Genomic DNA, 21813 nt, shown 5'->3' with positions numbered 1-21813 from the left:
TTGCACGTGCAATACCAGAGTTTGCAGTAACGGAGCAGATGGAATTACAGGGGAGGCAGACCACAGGGTTTTGTTCAGATGAAATAAACTATACTAATGCTTTCAGTGAAGAACAAATGAACTTCTTATGAATTTAATGTTATGTGATTAGTAATAGAGTTTCTGAGAAACAACATCAGCATGTTAAATTTGTGGGCAGTAATTCTAAATGCATGTTCAAAATAGATCCTGAATTGTTGCCAATCTCTCTTTTTAGGTAGAAACGCGTTGCACCTAGCTGCAAAATATGGACATGCTTTGTGTTTGCAGAAGCTGTTGCAGGTACTGAAAAGTACAACTTGTCTATTGTTATGGTTTTTATTCTTGAGAGGGTAAAAGATGATCTTAAACATACTGATTTGAAATAGGGATATACCAGTAGTCTTAAAAAAAAAAAAATTACATTAAGTTTTTTAAAAAAATAAGTTGGTCATGGGGAAAATTCCTTTTCATATTAAATAACAGGTTGTGGTTGAAAGAGTGCTAAAAGAAAATAAAGCTTTTTTTCTTCTCTTCACGCAGACAATCAAATCAAGTTGTAGTTTCTACCCCTTAGAGAAAAGGGAATCAAGTGTCTTTTAAAGGCTAGTGCACCTTTTCTGAATACATTTGCATTTAGGAACAGTAACACTGAAGGGCCTGCTCAGGAGTAGTGTTTTCTTCAAAAGATGGGCATCTATATCCAGATCTTTCATTAATGAAACAATATTGCGTGGTTTTCTTAGCTTTGTGTGATTATTTCTTCATTTATTCCTGGGGTCAGTTGTTGCTCAGTTGTATTTTTTTTGAACTTTCAATGGGTTCTCTTCATCTTCTGTTCCTTTGGTGCGTGTCTGCACGCAGATATAAGCAGAACATTTTCTGTGGAGTGCCAGAACAAGTAGCAGTACTGGTAGCAAAGGGGTAATGACGAGTAGCAGAGAATCTTCACCATAGTGAATGAACATTTGAAGTGTTTGTGAAAAGTCCATGATGAATTACATTTTCTTTCCAAGGTCTTAATTTACTTCTATGAATTTTCTTCAATGCATGTAGAACACCGAAGTGCACATACCCATAGCTCTTTCTCTAATGTATTTCGGTATATTTGTAAACTGCAAACTTTTTTTTTTTTCTTAAATCAGTTTTTATTGCTTTAATTCAAACCTCAAAACATGCAATGTTTTGTCAGTACAATCTGAATCCTAACTGACAGCCGGAATTACTTATTCTAACAGTACAATTGTCCAACGGAGAATGTGGATCTTCAAGGGAGAACTGCTCTTCACGATGCAGGTAAAAGGTTTTGCTTTTTGATAACTAGTATGACATCTAGATCTGATCAATTTGCAGATGGGCCAAATTCTTCTCTTTTAATTTTCGTGACTGCAGTAGGGAAAAATGTTTTACGTTCTCATGACATTTGTCCTCAGTAGCAAACTTGTTAGCAGACTTAGCAGAGGTTGTAGGTCTGAAAGTCTCTTTGCTCATAAATACTCTATACAATCTTAAACAAGTATCAGGAGCAGTGTTTCAGAGCACTGATATTAGTAGGGTAAGATACCTTTACTTTGGATTGTCTGGCTCCTCATAATGCTGTGCCGTGTCTTGAACAGTTGTGTTTGATTTCTTTCATGTTCTTTTGAGATAGTTGTGTGAGAACTAAGTCCCAGAGTCCCTGGTTGCATGAGTTTTTGTGAAGCATTTGCACCCACGGAGGTGTGGGGGCTCTCAGGCAGGCTGTTTTCAGCAGCACAACCTGCTCTTTCTTCTCTTGACAGCTATGTCCGACTGTTCCTCTAGCATACAACTCCTGTGTGATCATGGGGCCTCGGTGAATTCCAAGGATGGAGTAAGTTGCTGCTTATTGCATTTTCCTGTTCAAACCCTGCTGGAGTACCTGTGTTTTTCCTGCTTTCTCTCCCTTTCCTTATTTCTTCTCCTGTCTCTCCAGGACGGGAGGACACCGCTAGTGCTGGCCACGCAGATGTGTCGTCCCATGGTTTGCCAGCTCCTCATAGACAGAGGAGCGGACGTTAATGCCAGGGACAAACAAAACAGGTAATGCGTGCAGGGACTTGTCAGGTGCCTGCTGACATTTAAAGGTTAGAAAGCTGATCCTTGGCTCTCAGGCTACAGAGTAAATATGCTAAATCCAGTGAAAAAGAACCTGGGATTTAGTTCAGAAGTAGATGTGCCAATTCAATAATGCAGATAAGCTTGGCCTTTTTGTTACTTGTTCCTGCATCCAAAACACATGTAGGCTTGTTACTGCTGGCAGAGAAACTGCAGTTGGTTGATTTAAGGGCTGGTCATCCAAAGCTGCACATTGCACACTTTGGTATCTGTGCAAAGTGGGTCACTGCAGAAGTGGTGCTTGAGTGTCACTGGAGCTCCTAAGGGACTAAGGGCCCTGAAATGTTTGCTTCTGTATTCTTGGAGCGGGGACAGGGGAGGGGGTTCCTGTCTGGAGCTGCTTCTTCTGCAGGCTGTTTCTTGGAGGGGGATGGCTGCCCCATGCCCAGCGACGTGTGGTGGCTGTGGGACAAGCATGGTGCTCCCATGGTGTCCTGAAGCTGCCAAGTGTTCAGAAGGCATTGCCAGGGCTCCCAAGCACTCACCCCCTCAACTTTGTGTAAACTTCTTGCCTTGTTTGTTGAGTCTATTGACATTTGTATCTAAATAGAGAGGAAGCCAAAAATTGTATGAGTTACTGGATGGCTCTCAAAGGGTTTATGCTGAATTTCATGAAAGTACTGCTATTATGTGTTTTGTTTTTTAACAAATATTTAAACATTGGCTAAATGACTTTTTAAAACTTAGTTTCCTCTCTTGATAGAGGACAGATTCCTTGAATCAAGTTTCTGTGGTTAGACACAAGTGTATGAAGGATTATTTCTGGAAGTGATTGCTCCGTTAAGTGTGACACAATCTCTTCCACCCTCAGGACTGCCCTCATGCTAGGCTGTGAATATGGCTGCAAGGATGCAGTGGAAGTTTTGCTCAGAAACGGTGCCGACGTTAGTTTGACTGACGCCCTGGGTCATGACTGTGCTTACTATGCCAGAATTGGTGACAATATTGACATTTTGGCTTTAATAAAAGCTGCTGTTGAGGATTCCAGCAAAGGTATGAGGAACAGGGCTGTAACAATTTGCTGTTATTCTTTCATTTGAATTGTCTATGTGCTCACTGCTATGTCTTCAGGAAACTTCTTTGGAGGGCAGCTGTAGTCCTCTAAACAAAAAGGTGCTAAACCGCCTGTTTGGGAGGGGAAATAAGGGGAAAAAGAAGGTTTTTGGGGTTGGTTTGGTTTTAGTAAAGCCTTCAAGGTTAATGCAGGCTGTGAGGTCTCAGGCATTAACATTGCTGAACTTGGCATTGCAGTTTTTTAGCCTTATTTGTAGAAAAGCTTTGTACTTGTGAATGTTTCTGTATTTGATTAACTGAGGGTGGTGGAATTTATTTCTTTATGTCCTCTCAAGATAGAAACTTGATAGAGGTAGCTGGATGTGTTGCATGGGTCTGAATGAAATGCATTTCCTAACTTTGTGGTTTTTGTGGTGCTTTTTTAGCAAGAGATGCTGTGAAGAAAGGGCAGCCAGAACAGAAGGTAAGGCTGATCATACAAAGTGTCTCCTAAGACTAGTTTTTGGAGAAGGTGTGAGAGGACACTCAGCACTAGTGAAGCTTCCTTCTTGTGGAGCACTATGCCCTTCAGTTTTCCTATTGCTGTGAGATCATGTTGGGGTACAGGGTCCAGAAAGACTGGGGATGTATGAGGTCACTGTTCATTTTCAGTAACTTTCCGCTGTCTAGAGCTGGATGTGAGTTATTGCTGAATGAGGGTTTGTTTGTCACTACAGCATCTTCAAAAGCTGGTTGTTCTGCAAGAGTGTCCCCCAGCTTATGTCACCAGTGTACGGTGGGGACACCTTATGTTTTAGAAACAGATGGGGTGGGGGAATAAAACGGAATTGTTTTTAACTGACCTAACAAGATTTTTTCTTTCTTTCTTTTATTTTTTTTTTTTAATTCAAGTTTTAGTTCAGATGTTTGGTATATGTGTGACACAGGAAGATAGATTGCAGGGGTGTGATGTAAATTTTACCAGGCTGTTGTCTTTGCTGTGAAACTTGCTTATCGAGGCAAAAAATGAGTAACATTACTTTCCATAAGCTACTGACGAATGTGTAATGTTTTCTTTTCCCAACATCAGTGCCTCATTTGATAGAGGACAATAGAATAATTAAGAAATATGTCAAGATTTTGTCATTTCAAGATCCATAATCGTAACTAAACGCCTGATGCTGTTCAGCGGGCCTGTTACTTCAAGATTTATGTTACATAGACATGCTTCAGGTCAAACAACACTTGATGTGCTTTTTTGTGCACCTGGCTTCTTGCCACATCTTTATACTGAAATGCAGCTCTTTAACTCTGAGACATGATTGTAAGGTCTGTTCAATCTGTTGAGGGGGCTTTGGAGAGACTCCTGATACAAGAATAATGTTATAGCTGTATGGAATTGAAAGAGGTAAAATGGAAGTTCCCTGCTTCTGACCGCTGAAACGTAGTGTGCCACTGGTATTGTTGAAAGGGCGATTTTGATTGTGCTGTGATGCAAAACTGGTTCAGTATTTTTTGAATTCTTAGTCTCATGTGCAGCTGAGGTGATTGCTTCTATAATCAGATGGCGTGTCTGTTTCTATTTGGAGAGTATTCAGTGATGTGCATGTTCAGGATTAGAGTTTTGACAAGCATCCCATTTCGGGTGAGATCATGAGTGGCCTCTCCTGAGCAGCGATCTGTCAAACTGTGCGTGTTGGTGGGATCGCCCCCAAGGAGGCCGCGCTGGGGGCCGAGAGCAGCTGCCGGCCCCTCGAGTGGGTGTCTGCGGAAAGCAGCAGGAATAGAAATTAACACTTGACTGTTGCAATAACAGATTACTAATATGTCACAGAAGTGGAGTCGGCTGCATGCGCAGGAGGAGGTGAATGTCAAGCTGTATCAGAAGGATCATAATGCTCAGGTAAGGGAGAAGGATTTCCATGACTTGCATATTCCCATGTGTGTGATGAGCCAGACATGCCAAAGACAAGGTGTGCTTATAAAAGAAGCATTAGCAATTCTGTTAACAAATGTCATATATATTGCTGTTTATTTAAAACTTAATTGCATGACTGTAATGTGGCAATTATGCAGATAGGCTGTAGACTTTTTTAGGAAACAAATACTTGTTTGTGTAACAAATATTTGCAATTCTCTTCATGCCTTAACCCTGCCCATCTCTTGACCTTCTGGCTACTACTTCCACCTGCAGTAAAATCATGGGTCACAAACCAGGAAGATTTATTTTTAACATTCTCAAGAGATGTTTAAATGTCTTACTGAAAACAACCTATATCATAACTGTTCTACTAACTAGTATTAATTTTTCCATCTTGTTGCTATGTCATTACAGTTTTCAAAAAGGTAAATAATGCTTTAAGCTATGGGGAACAAATCACTGAAAAATTGAGGCTTTCATTCTGAAATGCTTTGTAATAAAGGGGTAAAGATCTCTAAATGCAACTTCTTTGGTTTGAGCTAAAGTAGTTACCACAGCCAAGGCAGTGATGATCAGGCGAGAGTTGGACATGCTTTACTGTTTGCATGTGAGCACTGGACTGATTGCTCAAAGACCCGTTGTTTTTGTGTGTTTGATTTATTATCCATGACTAGAGTGATTCTGTAGCTGCTGGAGCAGGGAGCACATTTAAAGGTGGTTGTGCTTTGTGTGCTCAGGCGCTTCCTTACACCTCTGGCTGCAGTGGTTGGGTTTCAGGAACTGTTTTAACATTAATTATTTTCACTGGTTAGCAGACAGCAGATGAGCAGCCTCTCAAGTGCCATCAGCGTTGAATGTGACCTTACTCTGCTCATACTTTCAAAAACTGTGTGTACTTTTACATGAGAATGAGCTGTCTAGAGCTGGAAAGCTTGAAGGCTCTGGAACCTGCACTTACAGAAACCTTCAGAATGAAAAAAAACCTGGAGTGAGGCCACAGAATCATTCGAGGCCTTGCTAGGCAAGGCTCAGTGTCTTTAATGACTGCTAAAATTGTTGGTTCAGATTCCCTTGTTTTCCCAACGTGTGTGTAGTATGGTGGTGGTTTTCTTAATTTTGTTTATTTGCTTTTTAAGGAACTGGAGTTGGAAAATCAAGATTTGAAAGATCGAATGAGAGAAGTGCAGGAGGAGCAGAGGATGCTGCTGGATAGGATCAGTGGGCTACAGCTGCAGCTGAGCGAGGTAAACCTGGGGATGCATTTGCCTGGTGTGAGGGCTGTGATGACCCCCTGTGCTGACAGCCAAGGCTGGTAGGAGTAGAAAGGAAAGGACATATAATTGGGATGTGGACTTTACTGCTTTCCTGAGGATTATTTCTCTGTGTTTCACTTACATTTTCCTCTTCCTTTGGTCTTGTAATAATACTCAAAATGTGAGGAGACATTACGTCGTTCACTGACACTCATAAATTGAACAACAACATTTATGGCTATACTTTGCAGTACAACATGAACCATGAGGTGTTCTGGTATGTTGTAATTTGGAGAGTAAACTTCATCTGCACAATTAGACGGAGGTGTTGTGTGGCAGTACTCTGTCACAGCCACTGCTTATTTTCCAGCTGTTACTGTAAGTGGAAATACAAAGAAAAATCTTCAATTGGCAAAAACAGAAACAAAGGTTTTCAATAGGCAATTTCTTACCCAAATTTGAAACCCTATATTTAAAAAGTTCCCTCTTAGAGGTCTAAATGACCAGTACAATTGAGGAATAAAATAAGAACACTTTTTTTTTTCTTCATGGAGGCTCACATTTGTTTCCTCACTATATTTTTGTAGAGGTACATTTAAAAAGTATATGCAGCTTCCCCTTAATGTACCACATGGATAGCAAGAATATTTCTTCTTGCAATGTTTGGCTTGTCTGAACTTTTCTCTTAAGCATTACCTGTGCAAACAAAACCCACAAACAAATGCCTTAGTACTCTCTTTCCCAAATGAGCAAACTGGAAAGCTGTGCCCTTCTGCCTCAGTAGTGTATGAGTGAGATAATGGAAAGGTTTTCCAGTGTTCTGTGTGCATGCCAGGAGATGGGACTCTGTCAGCCTTACCTTGTGTTTATTTTTGTTTCTCTTGTTGGAGCTCAGGTGGTAAATGGCAGGGGAACAGTCAGCATGTAGCACTGGAAACTGGGGGAGACTTGTCAGCTAATAAACTGTGTATAAGCCCCTTAAACATTATTGAAAAAATTATTTGTGGGGGATTTTTTTGTTATTTTTGCAGGAGCAAATGTTTGCAGATGATCTTGAAAACGAGGTACGATATATCACCTTAAAGTGTAATAGAACTGTGAAACAGGGCAAGTGGCTATTGTATTTAAGTAATGGTATTTTAAGCTATAGAGAAAAGAGAAGCTATCTGTAAATGCTAAATGAAACATCTACTGATATGTACTCAGTTTATACAGCTGCACAGCACTTCTGTTACTACAAATAATACATGTAATCCCTATGACACCCTTAAAGCAGGTTTAATATTACAAGTATCTCTTTAGTGACTTTCAGTAATGCCAGACTAATAAATGCAAATGAATGAAACAATAGCAAATGGTGTTGGTGCATATTCCCTTGACTCATTCTTCATGACTCCTTTTGTAGAGGAGCAGAGTTGTGGAAGAACTTCAGAATAAAAAATTCAGGTGTTCTTCCAGTGCTGATCTTGGTTAAAGTTTTTAAAGGTTTTTAAGAGTTGCTTGAGATGTTATACATCTGGCCCTGTGTGGCTTTGGCTATTGGGCACTCTCTCTCTTTCAGAAAGATGAGTTGAAGAAAATCCTGACTACCAAGGAGAAACAGCAGGAAGAAAACTTAAGAACTATTGAAGCTCTCAAAGCTAAACTCAAATATTATGAAGTACGTTAATTGATTTTAAAATGTAATATAGCAATTGATATTTACAGTAATAGCAATTGATGTTTACAATAGTATATATTTAAGTAATCTTAAATCGTTAAAAGTCTTAAATTGTTATCTCGCTGTAAAAGCTTTTCCTGCCCATTAATCCCTGGCTTAACATATAGCAAAAATTTGAAATGAATTTTCAGCTTTATTTTTGTGTTTCTTGCTGTTTGCTTTTAGGTTGACCTTGTGGGACCTGGAAGTAACTTCGGTAATAGTGAGTATATTTACTTTTTAAACCTTGCTCTGAGTGACGTGGTGTTAGGATACATAGACAAAGGGTGGAGTTTTTTCTGTCATCTCTTCCTTTTCTTGCTCTTAACTGTAGCCAAGCTTGGCTCAAGGTGGCTTTTGTGGCTGTTCTGCAGAACAATACCTGGCCTGGCATAGTAGGGGTGTGTTTTTTCATTAGTAGGAGTCTGCCCAGGCCTCCTATCTGACTTAATTAGGGGGAATTGTTTTATTATCAAGTACTTAAACACCAGCCTGCAGCCTAATGCTGTCCCATTGAACAGAATAAAATTAGAAAGGAAAATCCTAGTTGTTGTGATTGTGTTACTGTTTTTAAACAGAGGCTCAATGCTGTTTGCTTTGCAACTCTAGGAAAAGAAGATTTATTACTTACGCAAGGCCAAGTGTTTGCTGTGGAATCCCAGGTAATAAATACTTTGCCACTGTAGAGATTTCTAAGCTAGTTATGCTTGGGAAAGCTAAACATACTTATAGATGTACATATGTTAAGCATCGCTCCGAGTACAAACTGTTCCGTAATGCTTTGCCGTTTATTTTTAACTGCTAGTGCCCTCTAGAGTTACACGTGTGACACAGCTCTGATTGCTGTAAAAATACCAAATACTGTAGTGAACATTCTTAAAACGGAACCACCAGACTGCTGGATCAACAGCCAGTGTGATGTGCAGCTGGCTCTTCACCTCCAGGATTTCTTCCCATTTTAAATTCAGCTAAAACTCAGAAGACTTTATTTTTCTGCCAGCTCTATAATAATTACCTGCCAACTTTGTTTGCTGATAGAGAACTGCATTTTTAAAGCCACAATTCAGGTGTCCGCTGGGCCTGTCAGGCTCTTACAGTGAGGCATGTGTGGTGGGGAATGAACTGTTCTCACACTGGAGTATTTCAGCTGCAGGCTGATTCCGCCAGACGTGGGCGATGCCTAGAAATAAATCTTAACATCCTCTGTGTTCTTGCCGGATTTTACGGATACAAACATTTTGTATGTTCTGCTGGTAACACAGAAAAATCCAATGTCTTCTGCCGTGTTCTACATAAGATTATATGGTCTCAGGATTTTTTATTCTTAGTTGAAGTTTAAAATGAGTTGATGTGCAATTATTTAAAAAACAAACAAAACCCCCCCAACAAAACCAAACAAAAGAACACAAGCAAAACCCCAAACAACACCCCCAAAAAACCCAACTGCCCCCAAGCCACAGAACTGAAAAAAACCCCACCAGAACACCACACAAACAACAAAAAACCCAAACAAAAAAAATAACAAAAAAAGAGGGGTTGTAGCCACACAATGCAAACCACCACTACCATAAAAACAAAACAACACACACACACCACACACAACAAACAAAGCCCACCATGTCCCAAGCAGGAATGCAGCGGCTCTAAGCTGGCTGGACATCCTTTACTGGACACTACAATAAATGACTGTTTTCCTCAGTCTTTTTAGAGAGAAAGTTCCATTAACCACGACATACTCTGCTCTGATTCCTTTTAAATTTATTTTCAAATGCTTGAGGGACAGGGAAATGAAATTTCTTCTAGCAGATGAGTGATTAAATATTAATAACAATGGAAATGAAATTAATATACTATGCTGGCAGCTTAATGTCAGTAGGTTGGGAAACAGTGATGTAGAGCTATATTCAAGACTTTTACTATTAAAAGCTGAAATGCACATGTTCTGTGCTATGGGTAAGAATAGATTAGTGTGTTTGTGAAATCTCTCAGACAAGTTTTATACTCGTATCAACACAGGTTTAAGACAGTTATGTATATGACAGCTCATGTGTCTGTGTCTTGTCAAACTTGTGAACTGGGATCCATTTTGTGCCAATTTCTCTTCAGTCCAGGTCCATGCTGAGACCCCTGGAGCTCTCCCTGCCCAACCAGTCAGGCAGTTCAGAGAAGGAAACTTTAAAGAAAGAACTTGACAACGTGAGGATTTGCTATGGTGCAGCGAAAGAAGAAATCAGCAAATTGCAGAGAGAACTGTCTCACAAGGTGGCTGAGTGTAAAGCGTTGGCGTCGGAGTGTGAAAGAACCAAGGCGGAATCTGATGGACAGATAAAACAACTGGAAGATGCTTTAAAAGATGTACAGAAACGAATGTTTGAGTCTGAAGGCAAAGTTAAGCAAATGCAGACCCACTTTCTGGCTCTGAAAGATCACCTGACTACCGAGGCTGCTTCAGGAAGCAGTAAACTAGCAGAGGAGCTGAAGGAGCAGTTGAAAGAAATGAAAACCAAGTACGAAGGAGCCTCTGCTGAAGTGGGAAAACTGCGGAACCAGATTAAGCAGAATGAATTGCTGGTGGCGGAATTTAAGAGAGATGAAGGAAGGCTAGTGGAGGAAAATAAAAGGTTGCAGAAGGAACTTGTTAAGTTGGAGATGGAGCGAGATAAAAAGGGAAGAAATGTCATGGAGTTAGAAGGGCAGCTCAAAGAAACAGCAGCAAAGCTGGCCCAGTCTGTAACTTCAGAGAAATTTGAAAACATGAAGAGTTTGTTATCAAATGAAGTGAACGAGAAAGCAAGGAAGTTAGTGGAGATGGAAGGAGAGCATGAAAAACTGCAGGCAGAGATTGGGCTTTTGAAGAGGGAGTCTGAGAGTCAGAAAGCAAAACTTGCTCAGCGTGTGAAGCCAGAAGACCACGAACAAATGAGGAGTGGGTTTGAGCAAAAACATGAGCAACTTGGGAAGACAATTTCCGAGTTATCACAGAAGAATCAGACTCTGCAGAAGGAACTTGAAAGACTTCAGATGGATAACAAGACGCTCAAGCAGCAAATCCAAATGCTAAAAAGCGAAATTAAAAGCCAGAACGTGCCTTTGAAAATTCATGAAGAATTGAAGAAAACAAATGATCTGACTGTTGGTGACCTGACCAAAAAGCTTTTTGAAATAACAAAAAAGTACAATGAAAGCAAGGCAGAAGCTGAAAAGTTGCTGGCAGAGAAGAACAGTTTAAGTGAGAACATCAGCCACTTCCAAGCTGTGTACCTGTCTCCAGAGCAGCACGAGAAAGAAGTGGAAGCTTTAAAATCTAATGGCGTTGAACTTGAGAAGCAGCTTGCTGAGCTTCAGAAAAAATATGATGATGGGCAAGCAAAAGTGAGCAAACTGATGTCTGAAAACACAGCCATCAGAGAGAGTCTCAGGGATCAGTACGTGTTGGCTACAACACACGAGGAGGTTAAAACTGTCTTGAATAACACGCTAGAAGAGACAACCAGGGAGCTGTCAGATCTGAAGGGAAAAACTGAGGAGATAAAGCAAGCATTCATGAGGGTAAATGAAGAAAATGGAACTTTGAAAAAGAAGGTGGAACTGTTAGAGAATCAATTACAAACGGAGTATATAAGTTTAAAAGATCACGAAACTACAGTGACTACTTTAAATAAAAGCATGCGGGAACTTCAGGAGAACAATGTTGCCATTACGGCTGAATATAAAAGGGGTCAAGAAGAAATTTTACAGTTGCATGTAGAGATTGAAGCCCAGAAGAAGGAACTTGACACAATTCAAGAATGCATTAAGTCAAAATATGCCCCGGTTGCCTCCTTTGAAGACAGGGAACAAAGCTTGGAAGCCACAGTGAAAGAATTAAGAGCACAGTTGCAGGAACAAGTGCAGAAGTGCAGGGAAAGTGAGGAGGAAAGCAAGAAGTGCAAAGAGGAGAATGAAAAGCTCAGAAATGGCATTTTGTCCATCCAAAACGACTTGCAGCAGAACTACATCCTCGCTGAAAAGTCCCGCGAAATGGAAAAAATGTTGGCAAGTAGAATGGAGGAGTTGAATAAGCAATTGAGAGAATTGCTGCAGAAATACACAGGCCAAAAAGGAGAGAAAGATGAGAGCACCAAGCAGCCCCTGATTCTGCAGCCTCAGCCTCTTTCAGCAGGACAGATTGAAGCCTTGAAGCAGGCGCTTGGTCACACTGTTGAGGATCTAAAGGAAGCCCTCAGAAGTAAGAAGGAATGTTTTGACAAAGAAACACTAAAAGTAGGAGAACTACAGCAGGAACTGTCAGATCTAAAGAAATCTTCAATACCTTTGGTAGAATATACACAAATGAAAGAAATGCTAGAACAAGAAATTGTAGCAACCAAAAACAGCTTGAAAGAAAAGGAAGAAGAAAACAGAGTTAAAAATGAGAAAATCTTGGAGTTGCAGTCCAAGGTTGAGTTTACTCAACAAGCTTTAAGAGACCTGGAGAGCAAAGATGTGATTGACATGTCAGAATACAAATCCATGAAAAGTGCTCTGGAGGCCCAAATTAGCAGCATAGCTGAAAATTTTTCCAATATGAATAAAAGGTATGAGGAAGCATGTGAGGAGGCTTTGCAAGCTAAAAAGAGCGAGCTGTCTTTAAAGGATGAAAAGGAATTGCTTCAGTTACGGAGCTGCAGTATTGAGCAAGAAATTAAAGACCAGAAAGAAAGATGTGATAAATCATTGACAACAATTATTGATTTGCAGAAGAGAATACAGGAATCTGCAAAGCAGGTGGAAGCCAAGGATAACAAGGTAGGATGTGTGGGTTAATGCTCTTAATGTTTTCAGTTCAGCGGTGAGGAACTAGACTTCAAATCCAGCTACTCGAGTGCTTGAGCACGACTCCATGTTCTGAGCATTCGGTCCCCAGGACTGGCCCACATCTGCTCAGGTGAAGTCCTGGTTTTGGGAGCATTACACTACATTCTTCTAATTCCTCACATGTTTCACACATCATAATGTGGTATCTAAACTCTATTAGAACTTCGAAACTGAGTTTCATTCTTCTGGATTATAAGCTCATTCTTCTGTTGGAGCTATGTTTGTTTATCATCTATGGCTCGCATTCTGACTGTTCGTTGTCCTTTTAAGAAATTAGACTGAGAGTATCTGTAGAGTCATTTCTGTTGCTGGCTGACCCCCAGGCTCCACAGCTCGGTACTGTACAGATCTCAGTGCTAGGAAGGAGAACGTGAAAGCATGACGTGAAAATGAAGTCCTATCTTTGCGAAGCCTCTTGGCCAGTGGCATGCTGATACGAAGACCCTCCAATGCTTGCTGATCTTCATCAGACTTAAAAAAATGTTAAAGAATCTTGGTTTTCAGTAAGTGAGAGGTCCTTTAATGATGTTTTGCGTGTGTTTCTGTGTGTTGTTTTTTGTTTGTTTGTTTTAAGATAACGGAGCTGCTTAATGATGTAGAGCGGTTAAAACAAGCCCTGAATGGCTTGTCTCAGCTGATGTACACCACTGGGGTTCCCTCCAAGAGGCAGAGCCAGCAGGTTGAGATGCTCCAGAGCCAAGTGAGGACACTGCAGCAGCAGCTGGCGGTGAGTGACCGTGCAGGGGGGTGTCTGCAATGCAGTAGCGTTGCTTACAGCTGCTTGTCTAACAAGGAAACACATGGGTGCTCACTGGGGTTCACTGTAAACTTAGACTGCAATAGTAGAGTATTTGTGATTTTGTTTTATTTTTTCCCCTGACTGCTTGCTTCTCTGTACATTTGTCTGCTTCCTTCTGTACATTAGAGTTGCAACATTTGGGAACTTATCTGGATAAAGGGGACACAAACAATTTAGAGAGAATTTGTGCTTGCAAGATATGCTACTATAGCTCATGCTGAGGTCATTTCTGTATGCAAGTTCTATGTTAATATTTTCTTGCGAAAAAACCCACCAGCCATGTGTTTTCTTGCCTTAAAGAAAAGCAAGGGGATCCTTTTTTAACAGATTTGATTTTGTTTCCTTGTCTGCAAACACTGAAGTGTATTGCTTATCATTGCGTACTACCAGTAAAGGGGACGCTTTTTGGGAAGTGCTGTGATTTTGTGCGCAAACACGTTTGTGGCCCCTGTGACTTCAGTAAAGCTCATCATTAAAGCGATGGTTGTGAACGAAGTTTAGTTACTTGTAAGTCTGTACAGAAGCCGGATGTATCTTTAATATTATATTTTTGCAAGGTAGACCCCTATAAGGCAAAGCATTCTTAAATTGGGTGGTTTTAAACAGCTGATACTACTGAGGAAACAAGTTTTTCCTCCTCGTACCTGGGCCGACATGCTATATCAGCCTGTCTCCGATAGCCTCCCAGCAAAATCGCTTTGCTGTAAGCAAGCAATAAAAAAAAGTGAAGCAGTGACTTTTTCTCGATTAATGGAGGGATAGAGCTAACTTCAACCTTGACATTCTGCTTTGGCGAGTCTGTAAGTGCACAAAACCAAGCTCACAAAGTTGGAAATGGGCAGGAGTACGTGTTGAAAATGTGATGACTTCGCCTCTTCTTCCTGTCTCCTTTTTATAGGATGCTAAAAGGCAGCACCAGGAGGTAGTTTCAGTTTATCGGACACATCTCCTTAGTGCTGTACAGGTATGATACTCCCAAGTTCTGATTGTTTTACTCTGTCACCTCAATGTAGAGATTCTTGAGACACATTTCTAACTGCTGTACTAGAAGACCTCAGACTTGAAACTAGTGTCAACACCTGTGTTCCTGTTCAGAGTTGAAATTTAGAATGGACTGATCCAACAAAAAAAGCAAAGGCACCCCACAGCTGCAGTCTTATTGTGCCATCTTCTGACTACCAGCTCTCTGCGTGTAACGTATCACATAAACCTGCTCGGGAGGGTGATGGTGTCTGGTGCTGTGAGCATGTTCTTAATTCTGAACCATCCCAGGCAATGCTGGAGAGAAATTGTGTAGGAGTTGAAAACTTAGCACAGACTTTCTCTCTCTGAATAAAGAGCTGATCAGCTAATTCACGTCCTGTGACTTCAGATATTTAAGGATGCAAAAGAGGGACTGTTACTACAGCTGCGGGTTGTGGAATCCAGATGACAGGAATAGTGATTTTAATTTTATTTATTTATTTATTCCCCCCATCATATTTTCATTAAGGAAACAGCTGTGTCAGAGGCAGACCCTGCTTTCTCTCAGGAGAAAAAAATAACAGGATTGCTAAAGTATTTCAGATTTTCCCAGAGAGTGGTGGAAATACAGCAATGAGTTAAGGCTTTTTGGGTAATTTTGAAGTAATGTGGGTAATATTAGCAGTGGACTGTTGACACTTTATGGGATTTTTAATTTTTTCTCTAACTGTTCGCTTGCTCTAGGGTCACATGGATGAAGATGTCCAAGCTGCTTTACTGCAGATCATTCGGATGAGACAGGGACTCGTTTGCTGATGTGCTCAGTGCCATTGCTCCTGCCGGCTGCTGCGGCTCGTGGGAGTGCTGTCATTATGGTAGTGAGAACCTGCAGGACATCTAGATAATTGAGATGATATAGCTGCAGTTAGAACCTCCAAATATGAAACAAAAAGCTGAAATATATTCTTCTTGTAGAACACTAAATTAGGGCTGTTAAGTTTCAGATCTGACACTTCTTTCAATAGATTAATAAAAGATGTAGAACGTCTTTTAAAATTGGTATACAAGCTGCCTGTCAAAATGATGACATAGTAGTTAAATTATTTTCATGTCTGATTGACCACTTCTTAAAACAAGGCCTATACCCAGAAACTCCTGTTTATCCTCGAACTTGAACTCTCACGGTATGGTTAAAAATACACTATGTTGAAATGAGCTTGGCTGAGTATTGTAGCTGTATATCTCCTTTAGTGATTAAGAGAAAGTGGCTATTTTGTCATGTAAGCCGATCAAGACATATTACAACATGCTTAGTAAATCAGCTGCAAAAGCAGATGAAAGGTATTTAGGTATGTGTTGTAACTTGGCTGGCCAAGTTACGGACTTTATTTAAATATATGCTTAAGATGTAGTGCCTTTGCTTTTTGCAAGACTTAAAAATCAGGTTTTCCAGCGAAACACTAACTTGTACGTTTGTGTCCCTTCCCCCAAGATCTTTCATGACTGCTTTGTAATATTGATTACTGTAGGCTAAATCAGTAGGTCTGGGGTGTCATGGGTTGTAGAGCAGCATTCTGATCTAAATGCAATAGTCCTACTTGTGTACCATTTCATTCTTCATTAAAGCCTCTGAGCAGTTCATTAAGCTGTATGCTAGATAATTCAGGTATTGGATTTTCAAACACTATCTCATGAAACTTAGGTATCCTCTTAGCTGTAAATGATGTACTATAATCTTATTTATGGGAAAAGATGAAAATAGTAAGGACTAATTAAATGAGTATTTTTATTTGCTTGGAATCTACCTGTTAAACAAGACAAGGCTTTATTTTGAACTGAAGGATGATGTTCCCATAAGTAAGTTTTATGAAAGAAAACATGAAACTTGGAACTATTTGAAGGAAGAAGTTGAAAATGAGCCTGCTAAGGTATGTGGCTGTTTGAATAGAGCAAATGTTGCAAGTGCTGCCAGTGGCCGCGTTTGCTTCAGTCTGCTCGGCTGGAAGCGTTTGATTTTTAACAGGTGAGCAGGAATCCGGCTCCTGCTGCAGGAAAGACAAACCTTCTCTTCCATCTTCTTGAAAAATACGGATCAGAGTCAGTGCGGGTTCCCTGCTGCCCAGCCAGCTGTGCCTTGCGGGCATGGGTCTCAGTTTTTTTTATTAGTATTACATTTGTTTCCTTTTTTGTCCCTTTTTGGGCAGTCTTGTAGAATTGAAGGGACAGCTGCCATATACAGAAGGATACAGACATAGTGACGAATGTGCAGGGCAGTTTTTATTATATAAATACACTTAATATATTTACTAAATATGTGTCTGTAGTTAAACAGATCTATTGCTGCTTTCCTTTAATTTCTTAGAGGACTATTACAGAAAACATCTCAGTATATATACGATACTTTTTAGCCAAATTCTTTTGATTGCATTACTTGAAACTCTTATTAGAGAGAATTTGTTTTAATATACTAACTGGCATATTTTGATATTGTATGTTTCCTTATTGAGGGAGTTCTATATATGTTTTTCTAAATTTCTCCTCTATTACATTATCAATAAAATGTTTTCTTCTTTTTTTCATTGTAGTGGTCAATTCTGTAAAAGGTAAAGATGTAAATAGTTCTGCAAAATAGGTCAGGTAGTGAAGGATGTTGAACTTGCTTAAATGTTCTTGAATCCCAGGTAAAACATCTGGTTTTCAGGTGTCTGCTGGAATTATTGGGGTTTTCTGTCTATTTCAAGAGGTTATGGTTGATATAATGTTGGTGACATCGATCAAAGCTTCTACCGGTTAATTCTCTGAACAGGATGGGCTGGTCTGGCAGTCGGTGGGTTTGGAGCGGGCCAGTGTCGTTTTACTACCGCTTGTAGTGAAAGAGTAATTCATTCAACCTGCACCGCTGCCTGATGTCATACTGAGCAATCTCTGTGCACTGATTTTTGGCACTGCCAAAATCCATTCATTTGGTCCAAGTTGAAAGTGAAGGACTCTCTGATTTCATTATGAGCATAATTTTAATTCTGGGTGGTTTGGGTTCTCGTCCAGCCTGGGGGACATGAAGATGTGTGAGGTTGTGAAGTCGCTTGGGTGTGAACAGTGTAAGTGGAACTTTATTTAACTGATGACTGGAACAAGGGTTTATTCCTTGGCTCTTGGAAAGGAGTTCCTTGTCTTGTGAATTAGTAAGCAGAAGCTCTCATTACGGTTCTTGTAGATCTCTAATTTGGCCTGGGGGGGGCGGAGAGTTTGTGTATATATGCATTTGATTTTTTCTGCAGAGGAACTTGCACTTAGGTAGAACTGTTTCAAGACCTGATATGTCTAAACCACTTCTCTCCAGTAAATACGTTCTGTTGACTTTCCTGAGTCAGCCAATCTGCAGGGTATCGCAAAGTGCTTTTCACCGATCATTTTCTGATAGCTTTGTATATTCTCAGGTGTACTGTGTGCGTATTTTGATCTCCAACCATGTTTTTTCTGTAGAGCGAGGCTAATTATTTAAAAGCCTTTTCAATTATATGTACGTTCTCTTTTATTTTTTAGCAGACAAAGTAATTCTACTAGAGCTTTTTACTTCTGCCATCCTTGTTTTAGGCAGACGGAAACTTTAACATACCACTTAAACACCAGCTTGAAACACCCTCAGAAGCAAGGTGCTCGTTGGAAATATTCACTGTTATTCCACAGCAGCTGCCTGGAAGTGCTGAGCTTGTGCACTTCAGTTTCTTCTTGTGTTCAGACTTGATTGTTGTAGCTGCTGTTCCGGCAGCTGAAGTGGCATCAATCTGAGCTTTCTTGTTATGTTAAATGACTTCAAGATCACTTTTGCGACTTCAACCCAACATCATATTACTTGAAGCATGAATATGATTTCTGGCTTCATCCATTGCAAAATGTATATATATATTTTTTGAAGGAATAATTTAAATTACTGTTTTTGTATGAACTGTGAATTGGTAGCTGGGGGTTGGGAAGTTGTGGTTTGTTTTGTTTTTTAAATGTTTCCTTAATACTGCTTTGTATGTCTTGTTAATCTGTTACTGGAAAAGAGATAATTAAGCTGAGAAGTTGGTGCCTGTTGCAGGACCTGCAGGGAAGCCCCCAAGGTGCAGCAGAGCTTGGGCCAGCGTGGTTTAACTGTGGTTACTTTGCCTGTGCAAAGTCCTACCTGGACTTTGAAGTATAATACTTATCTAGAAAGAAAGTCCTACTTTAGAAATAAATGCAAGGTAAAGAATGCCATGGAAATGAGAAACAAGATGTGAATTTCCTTGGGAGCACTGTAATTCACTATTTAATGTAATATGTGGTAGCTCAGACCCTTTTGTTGCCTTGGTATTGGTGATACTGTGAAATCACAGCAAGCAAGAAAGTAAGCTTAATGTTTTCAGATTTAATAGGTGTGGATCGTTTAAATTCTGCACAAATGGGGATGTCTCCAGGCTCGAACTGAATGAACAGGTCCCTTGGCAATGCTGTAAGTTTGAGGGGGTTTTGGCTCAGTTGACTCGTGAAGGTAAAATCTGGGCTGTGTCCACATATTGCACTGTGTATGGGTGAAGTTCCTGTGATAATCCAGGTGTTGGTAAAATCAACCCTGAGGGGTCAACTGTCTGGGGAAGGAACCTCTCAGTACTCCTGCATTGGTGGACAAACTGTGGATAAATGAACGGGAGAGGCGGGAGGTCACACAAATGTCAAATGGAACTGAAAGGCATCCAGGAGGTTTGAAGGATGCTGCACAGGAGGTATTTGGTGATCTGTTCCATGAAACGGCAAAGCAACATTAATAAGGCAATGCAGCTTGTAATTGATTGTTGGCACAATGTTCCTATTATATAACAGCACTTTTTCAGGTGCATATGTGACTCCTTTGTTTTGCGTAGCTGACTCGGAAATATCTCTGAATCCTGGAAAGTTTATAGAGATTACTGCTTTTAAAATCTAATGCTTGTATTGCTCTGCCAACTCAGAAAATTAACTTTTAATAGAAAAAACATACATGTAATTCAGTCACAGCTATTAGATCAGATGGATTTTACATTAAGTGAAAAAGATGTCGAGCATTTAAGGACCATTAAATTGTGAAGCTTTTTACTGTTGCACTCGTAGCCTTCAAGCCAGCACTCCGCTGTGAAGAATATTTATTTTTACATTTGCAAAGTATGCTGGATGATGGGAAGGGAATACATTTTAAAGGAAAATAGGACATGAAAATGTGATGTTTTTCCACTTTGTGAACAGCCAGTTTTATTTCATAATAATTAGTTTTACACTTCATTAAATGTTGGGGGTTTTGGTTATATGCTCTTAGAATACAATGGAGAAGATTTTAAAGATTCTCAGCAGGGCATTGAGTTAGAGTTTTATAATCTAATGGGGACATTTCAAAGTAAGATGGGATTTATTTTTCAGAAGCTCTTCATATCTTGAGGGTTGTGTATAGTATAAGAATTATTTTGAGTGCAAACACACTTCCAGCTGGCGTCCTGTCTTGCCATGCAGCTCACAGGAGTGTCGGGCTTGGAAGATACTGTCAGACTTACAAATGATGAGTATAGATGGGGTGAAGCTGTAGTGTGATCTGGTCACAACAGACCTGGACAAGTGACTCTGTCTTCAAGCACCAAGGGTGGGTAGGAATACTTGTGCCTTTGGTTTTTTAAAAGAATAAAAGTTGTCTGTAAACACCATGGCTATGAAAAAGGGTGATTTTTCTGGCCATGCGCCTGTGCTCCAACCTGCAAATTCCTCTGAAAGAAGTCAGGAAGGGTCTTTCAGGGAAGCAAGGATGGGAGAGGTAAAGGAGATGATCTTTTTGTCAATGAGCAATTCGCTAAGAAAGAGCCGGAAGAGAAACTTGGGGGAAATAAAGAGAGTGTCAGTTGTGGGATACCAGGATAAAAATCCTTCCAGCATATGAAAATGGCTCAAGCTTCAGGGAAACAGCCAAGGCTGTGGGGGGGTGTGGTTGGTTGTGTGTTGTGGGGTTTTTTTGGGGTTGGTTTGTTTGTTTGGGGGGTGTTTGTGTAGGAGGCCAAGGACTTACAAGTACTTGCTGCAAGCAAGAATAATGGACAGGGTTTTAAAAGAAAAGGGTTGAGAGATACCCATTAGGTATTTATGGGCCTGACTTGAAATGAAGGAACTGGAACGTGTTCCAGTGGGTGAGCTGTTACAGGAATGTCCTGGCAATGGCAGAGCGGATGGTGAGGGATGAGACTAAAGCTACCAGTGCATGGCCTGAAATCAGAGAGAACATTGTCCTGCAGGCTTGAGAGCTGCAGCGAGGAGAATGCTGCCTGGGGATGGACTCTTGTGAGCTGTGTTTTTTGAAAAGTGTCAATTTTAGGTTGAAGTAATGCAAAGGCAGCGGGCGCTTTGTGCTCTGCCCGCTCCCTGCGGCGCTGGCTGCACTGGACCCGTGGCAGTGCTGATCTCTGGGTGTGCTGGGAGATGCTGACCTGCCAGCGTGTGTTTGAGCAGCCAGCCCCCGCGTCTTGGAGCAGGACACGGGCTGGCTTGGCTGCTGGGAAAATGCAGCTTTGCTACCAGTGCGGTAGAGCTGGAAAAATGTGGGGAGTCTCAGCCGAGTTTTACCTGGTAACACATGAAAAAATACTGAAGTCTTCAGTTTCTTTCAGTAAGCCAGGGAAGTAGATACTTTTGCCTTTTACATTTCAAATCTGAAGTGAAAATTACTCCACAATATCTGCTGCTGCTCAGAGGATGCTGACATGATAAATGCACGAGTGCTTTGTAATGCTGGTATGACACGTATTGAAAACAGCTACAAGGCAGCTGGGTCTGCGTCACGCTGTGTGCTTGGCCGAGCCACAGGGCTGGCGAGCGCCGTGCCTCGAGATGTGCAAAATGACCTTGGCTCCTTCTGGGAATCCTGGACTGCTCGAAAGAGTTGTCAAATTCCTATAAATTCCAATAAAAGACAACTGTGTCTACACATCTCAGCTCTTAAGTCTGGCGTTCTGAAGCTGTTGGAGGTTTTTCTTGAGGTGCTGTGTTGGTGTTTTCCACACATGGAGGAGTGGGTGTGATGCGCTTGGAAAACATGGGACCTCTGGTGTTCATGGATATTTTTGTACAAGAGATCTGTGGCAGAAATCCAGGAACCCTGTTCCAGCAGCTTCTCCCAGCCTTGGGCAGTTTTCTCTCT

At 40.7% G+C, this 21813-nt stretch overlaps 1 protein-coding gene across 6 annotated transcripts in view; it reads left to right on the top strand.

The window, feature by feature from the left end:
• Positions 1-17213, top strand: part of UACA (uveal autoantigen with coiled-coil domains and ankyrin repeats) — a 46659-nt gene extending 29446 nt beyond the window's left edge. For 3 of the 6 annotated variants that reach the window (XM_021299327.2, XM_065076832.1, XM_065076833.1), the window contains exons 4-19: positions 257-321; positions 1257-1314; positions 1800-1870; positions 1973-2079; positions 2966-3147; positions 3594-3631; positions 4964-5050; positions 6205-6312; positions 7353-7385; positions 7883-7981; positions 8207-8243; positions 8630-8682; positions 10127-12808; positions 13452-13604; positions 14575-14640; positions 15384-17213. In XM_021299327.2, the coding sequence (XP_021155002.2) occupies positions 257-321; positions 1257-1314; positions 1800-1870; positions 1973-2079; positions 2966-3147; positions 3594-3631; positions 4964-5050; positions 6205-6312; positions 7353-7385; positions 7883-7981; positions 8207-8243; positions 8630-8682; positions 10127-12808; positions 13452-13604; positions 14575-14640; positions 15384-15455 (3911 nt within the window). In that variant the 3' untranslated portion in view covers positions 15456-17213. The remainder of the gene's footprint in view (positions 1-256; positions 322-1256; positions 1315-1799; positions 1871-1972; positions 2080-2965; positions 3148-3593; positions 3632-4963; positions 5051-6204; positions 6313-7352; positions 7386-7882; positions 7982-8206; positions 8244-8629; positions 8683-10126; positions 12809-13451; positions 13605-14574; positions 14641-15383) is intronic. The other 3 variants (XM_065076831.1, XM_065076834.1, XM_065076835.1) reach the window with 1 other exon arrangement.
• The last annotated feature ends 4600 nt before the right edge of the window (positions 17214-21813 follow it).

Source organism: Columba livia, chromosome 11, assembly GCF_036013475.1.
Source record: "Columba livia isolate bColLiv1 breed racing homer chromosome 11, bColLiv1.pat.W.v2, whole genome shotgun sequence".
Classification (NCBI taxonomy): domain Eukaryota; kingdom Metazoa; phylum Chordata; class Aves; order Columbiformes; family Columbidae; genus Columba; species Columba livia.
This window is presented reverse-complemented; position numbering and strand designations above follow the sequence as displayed.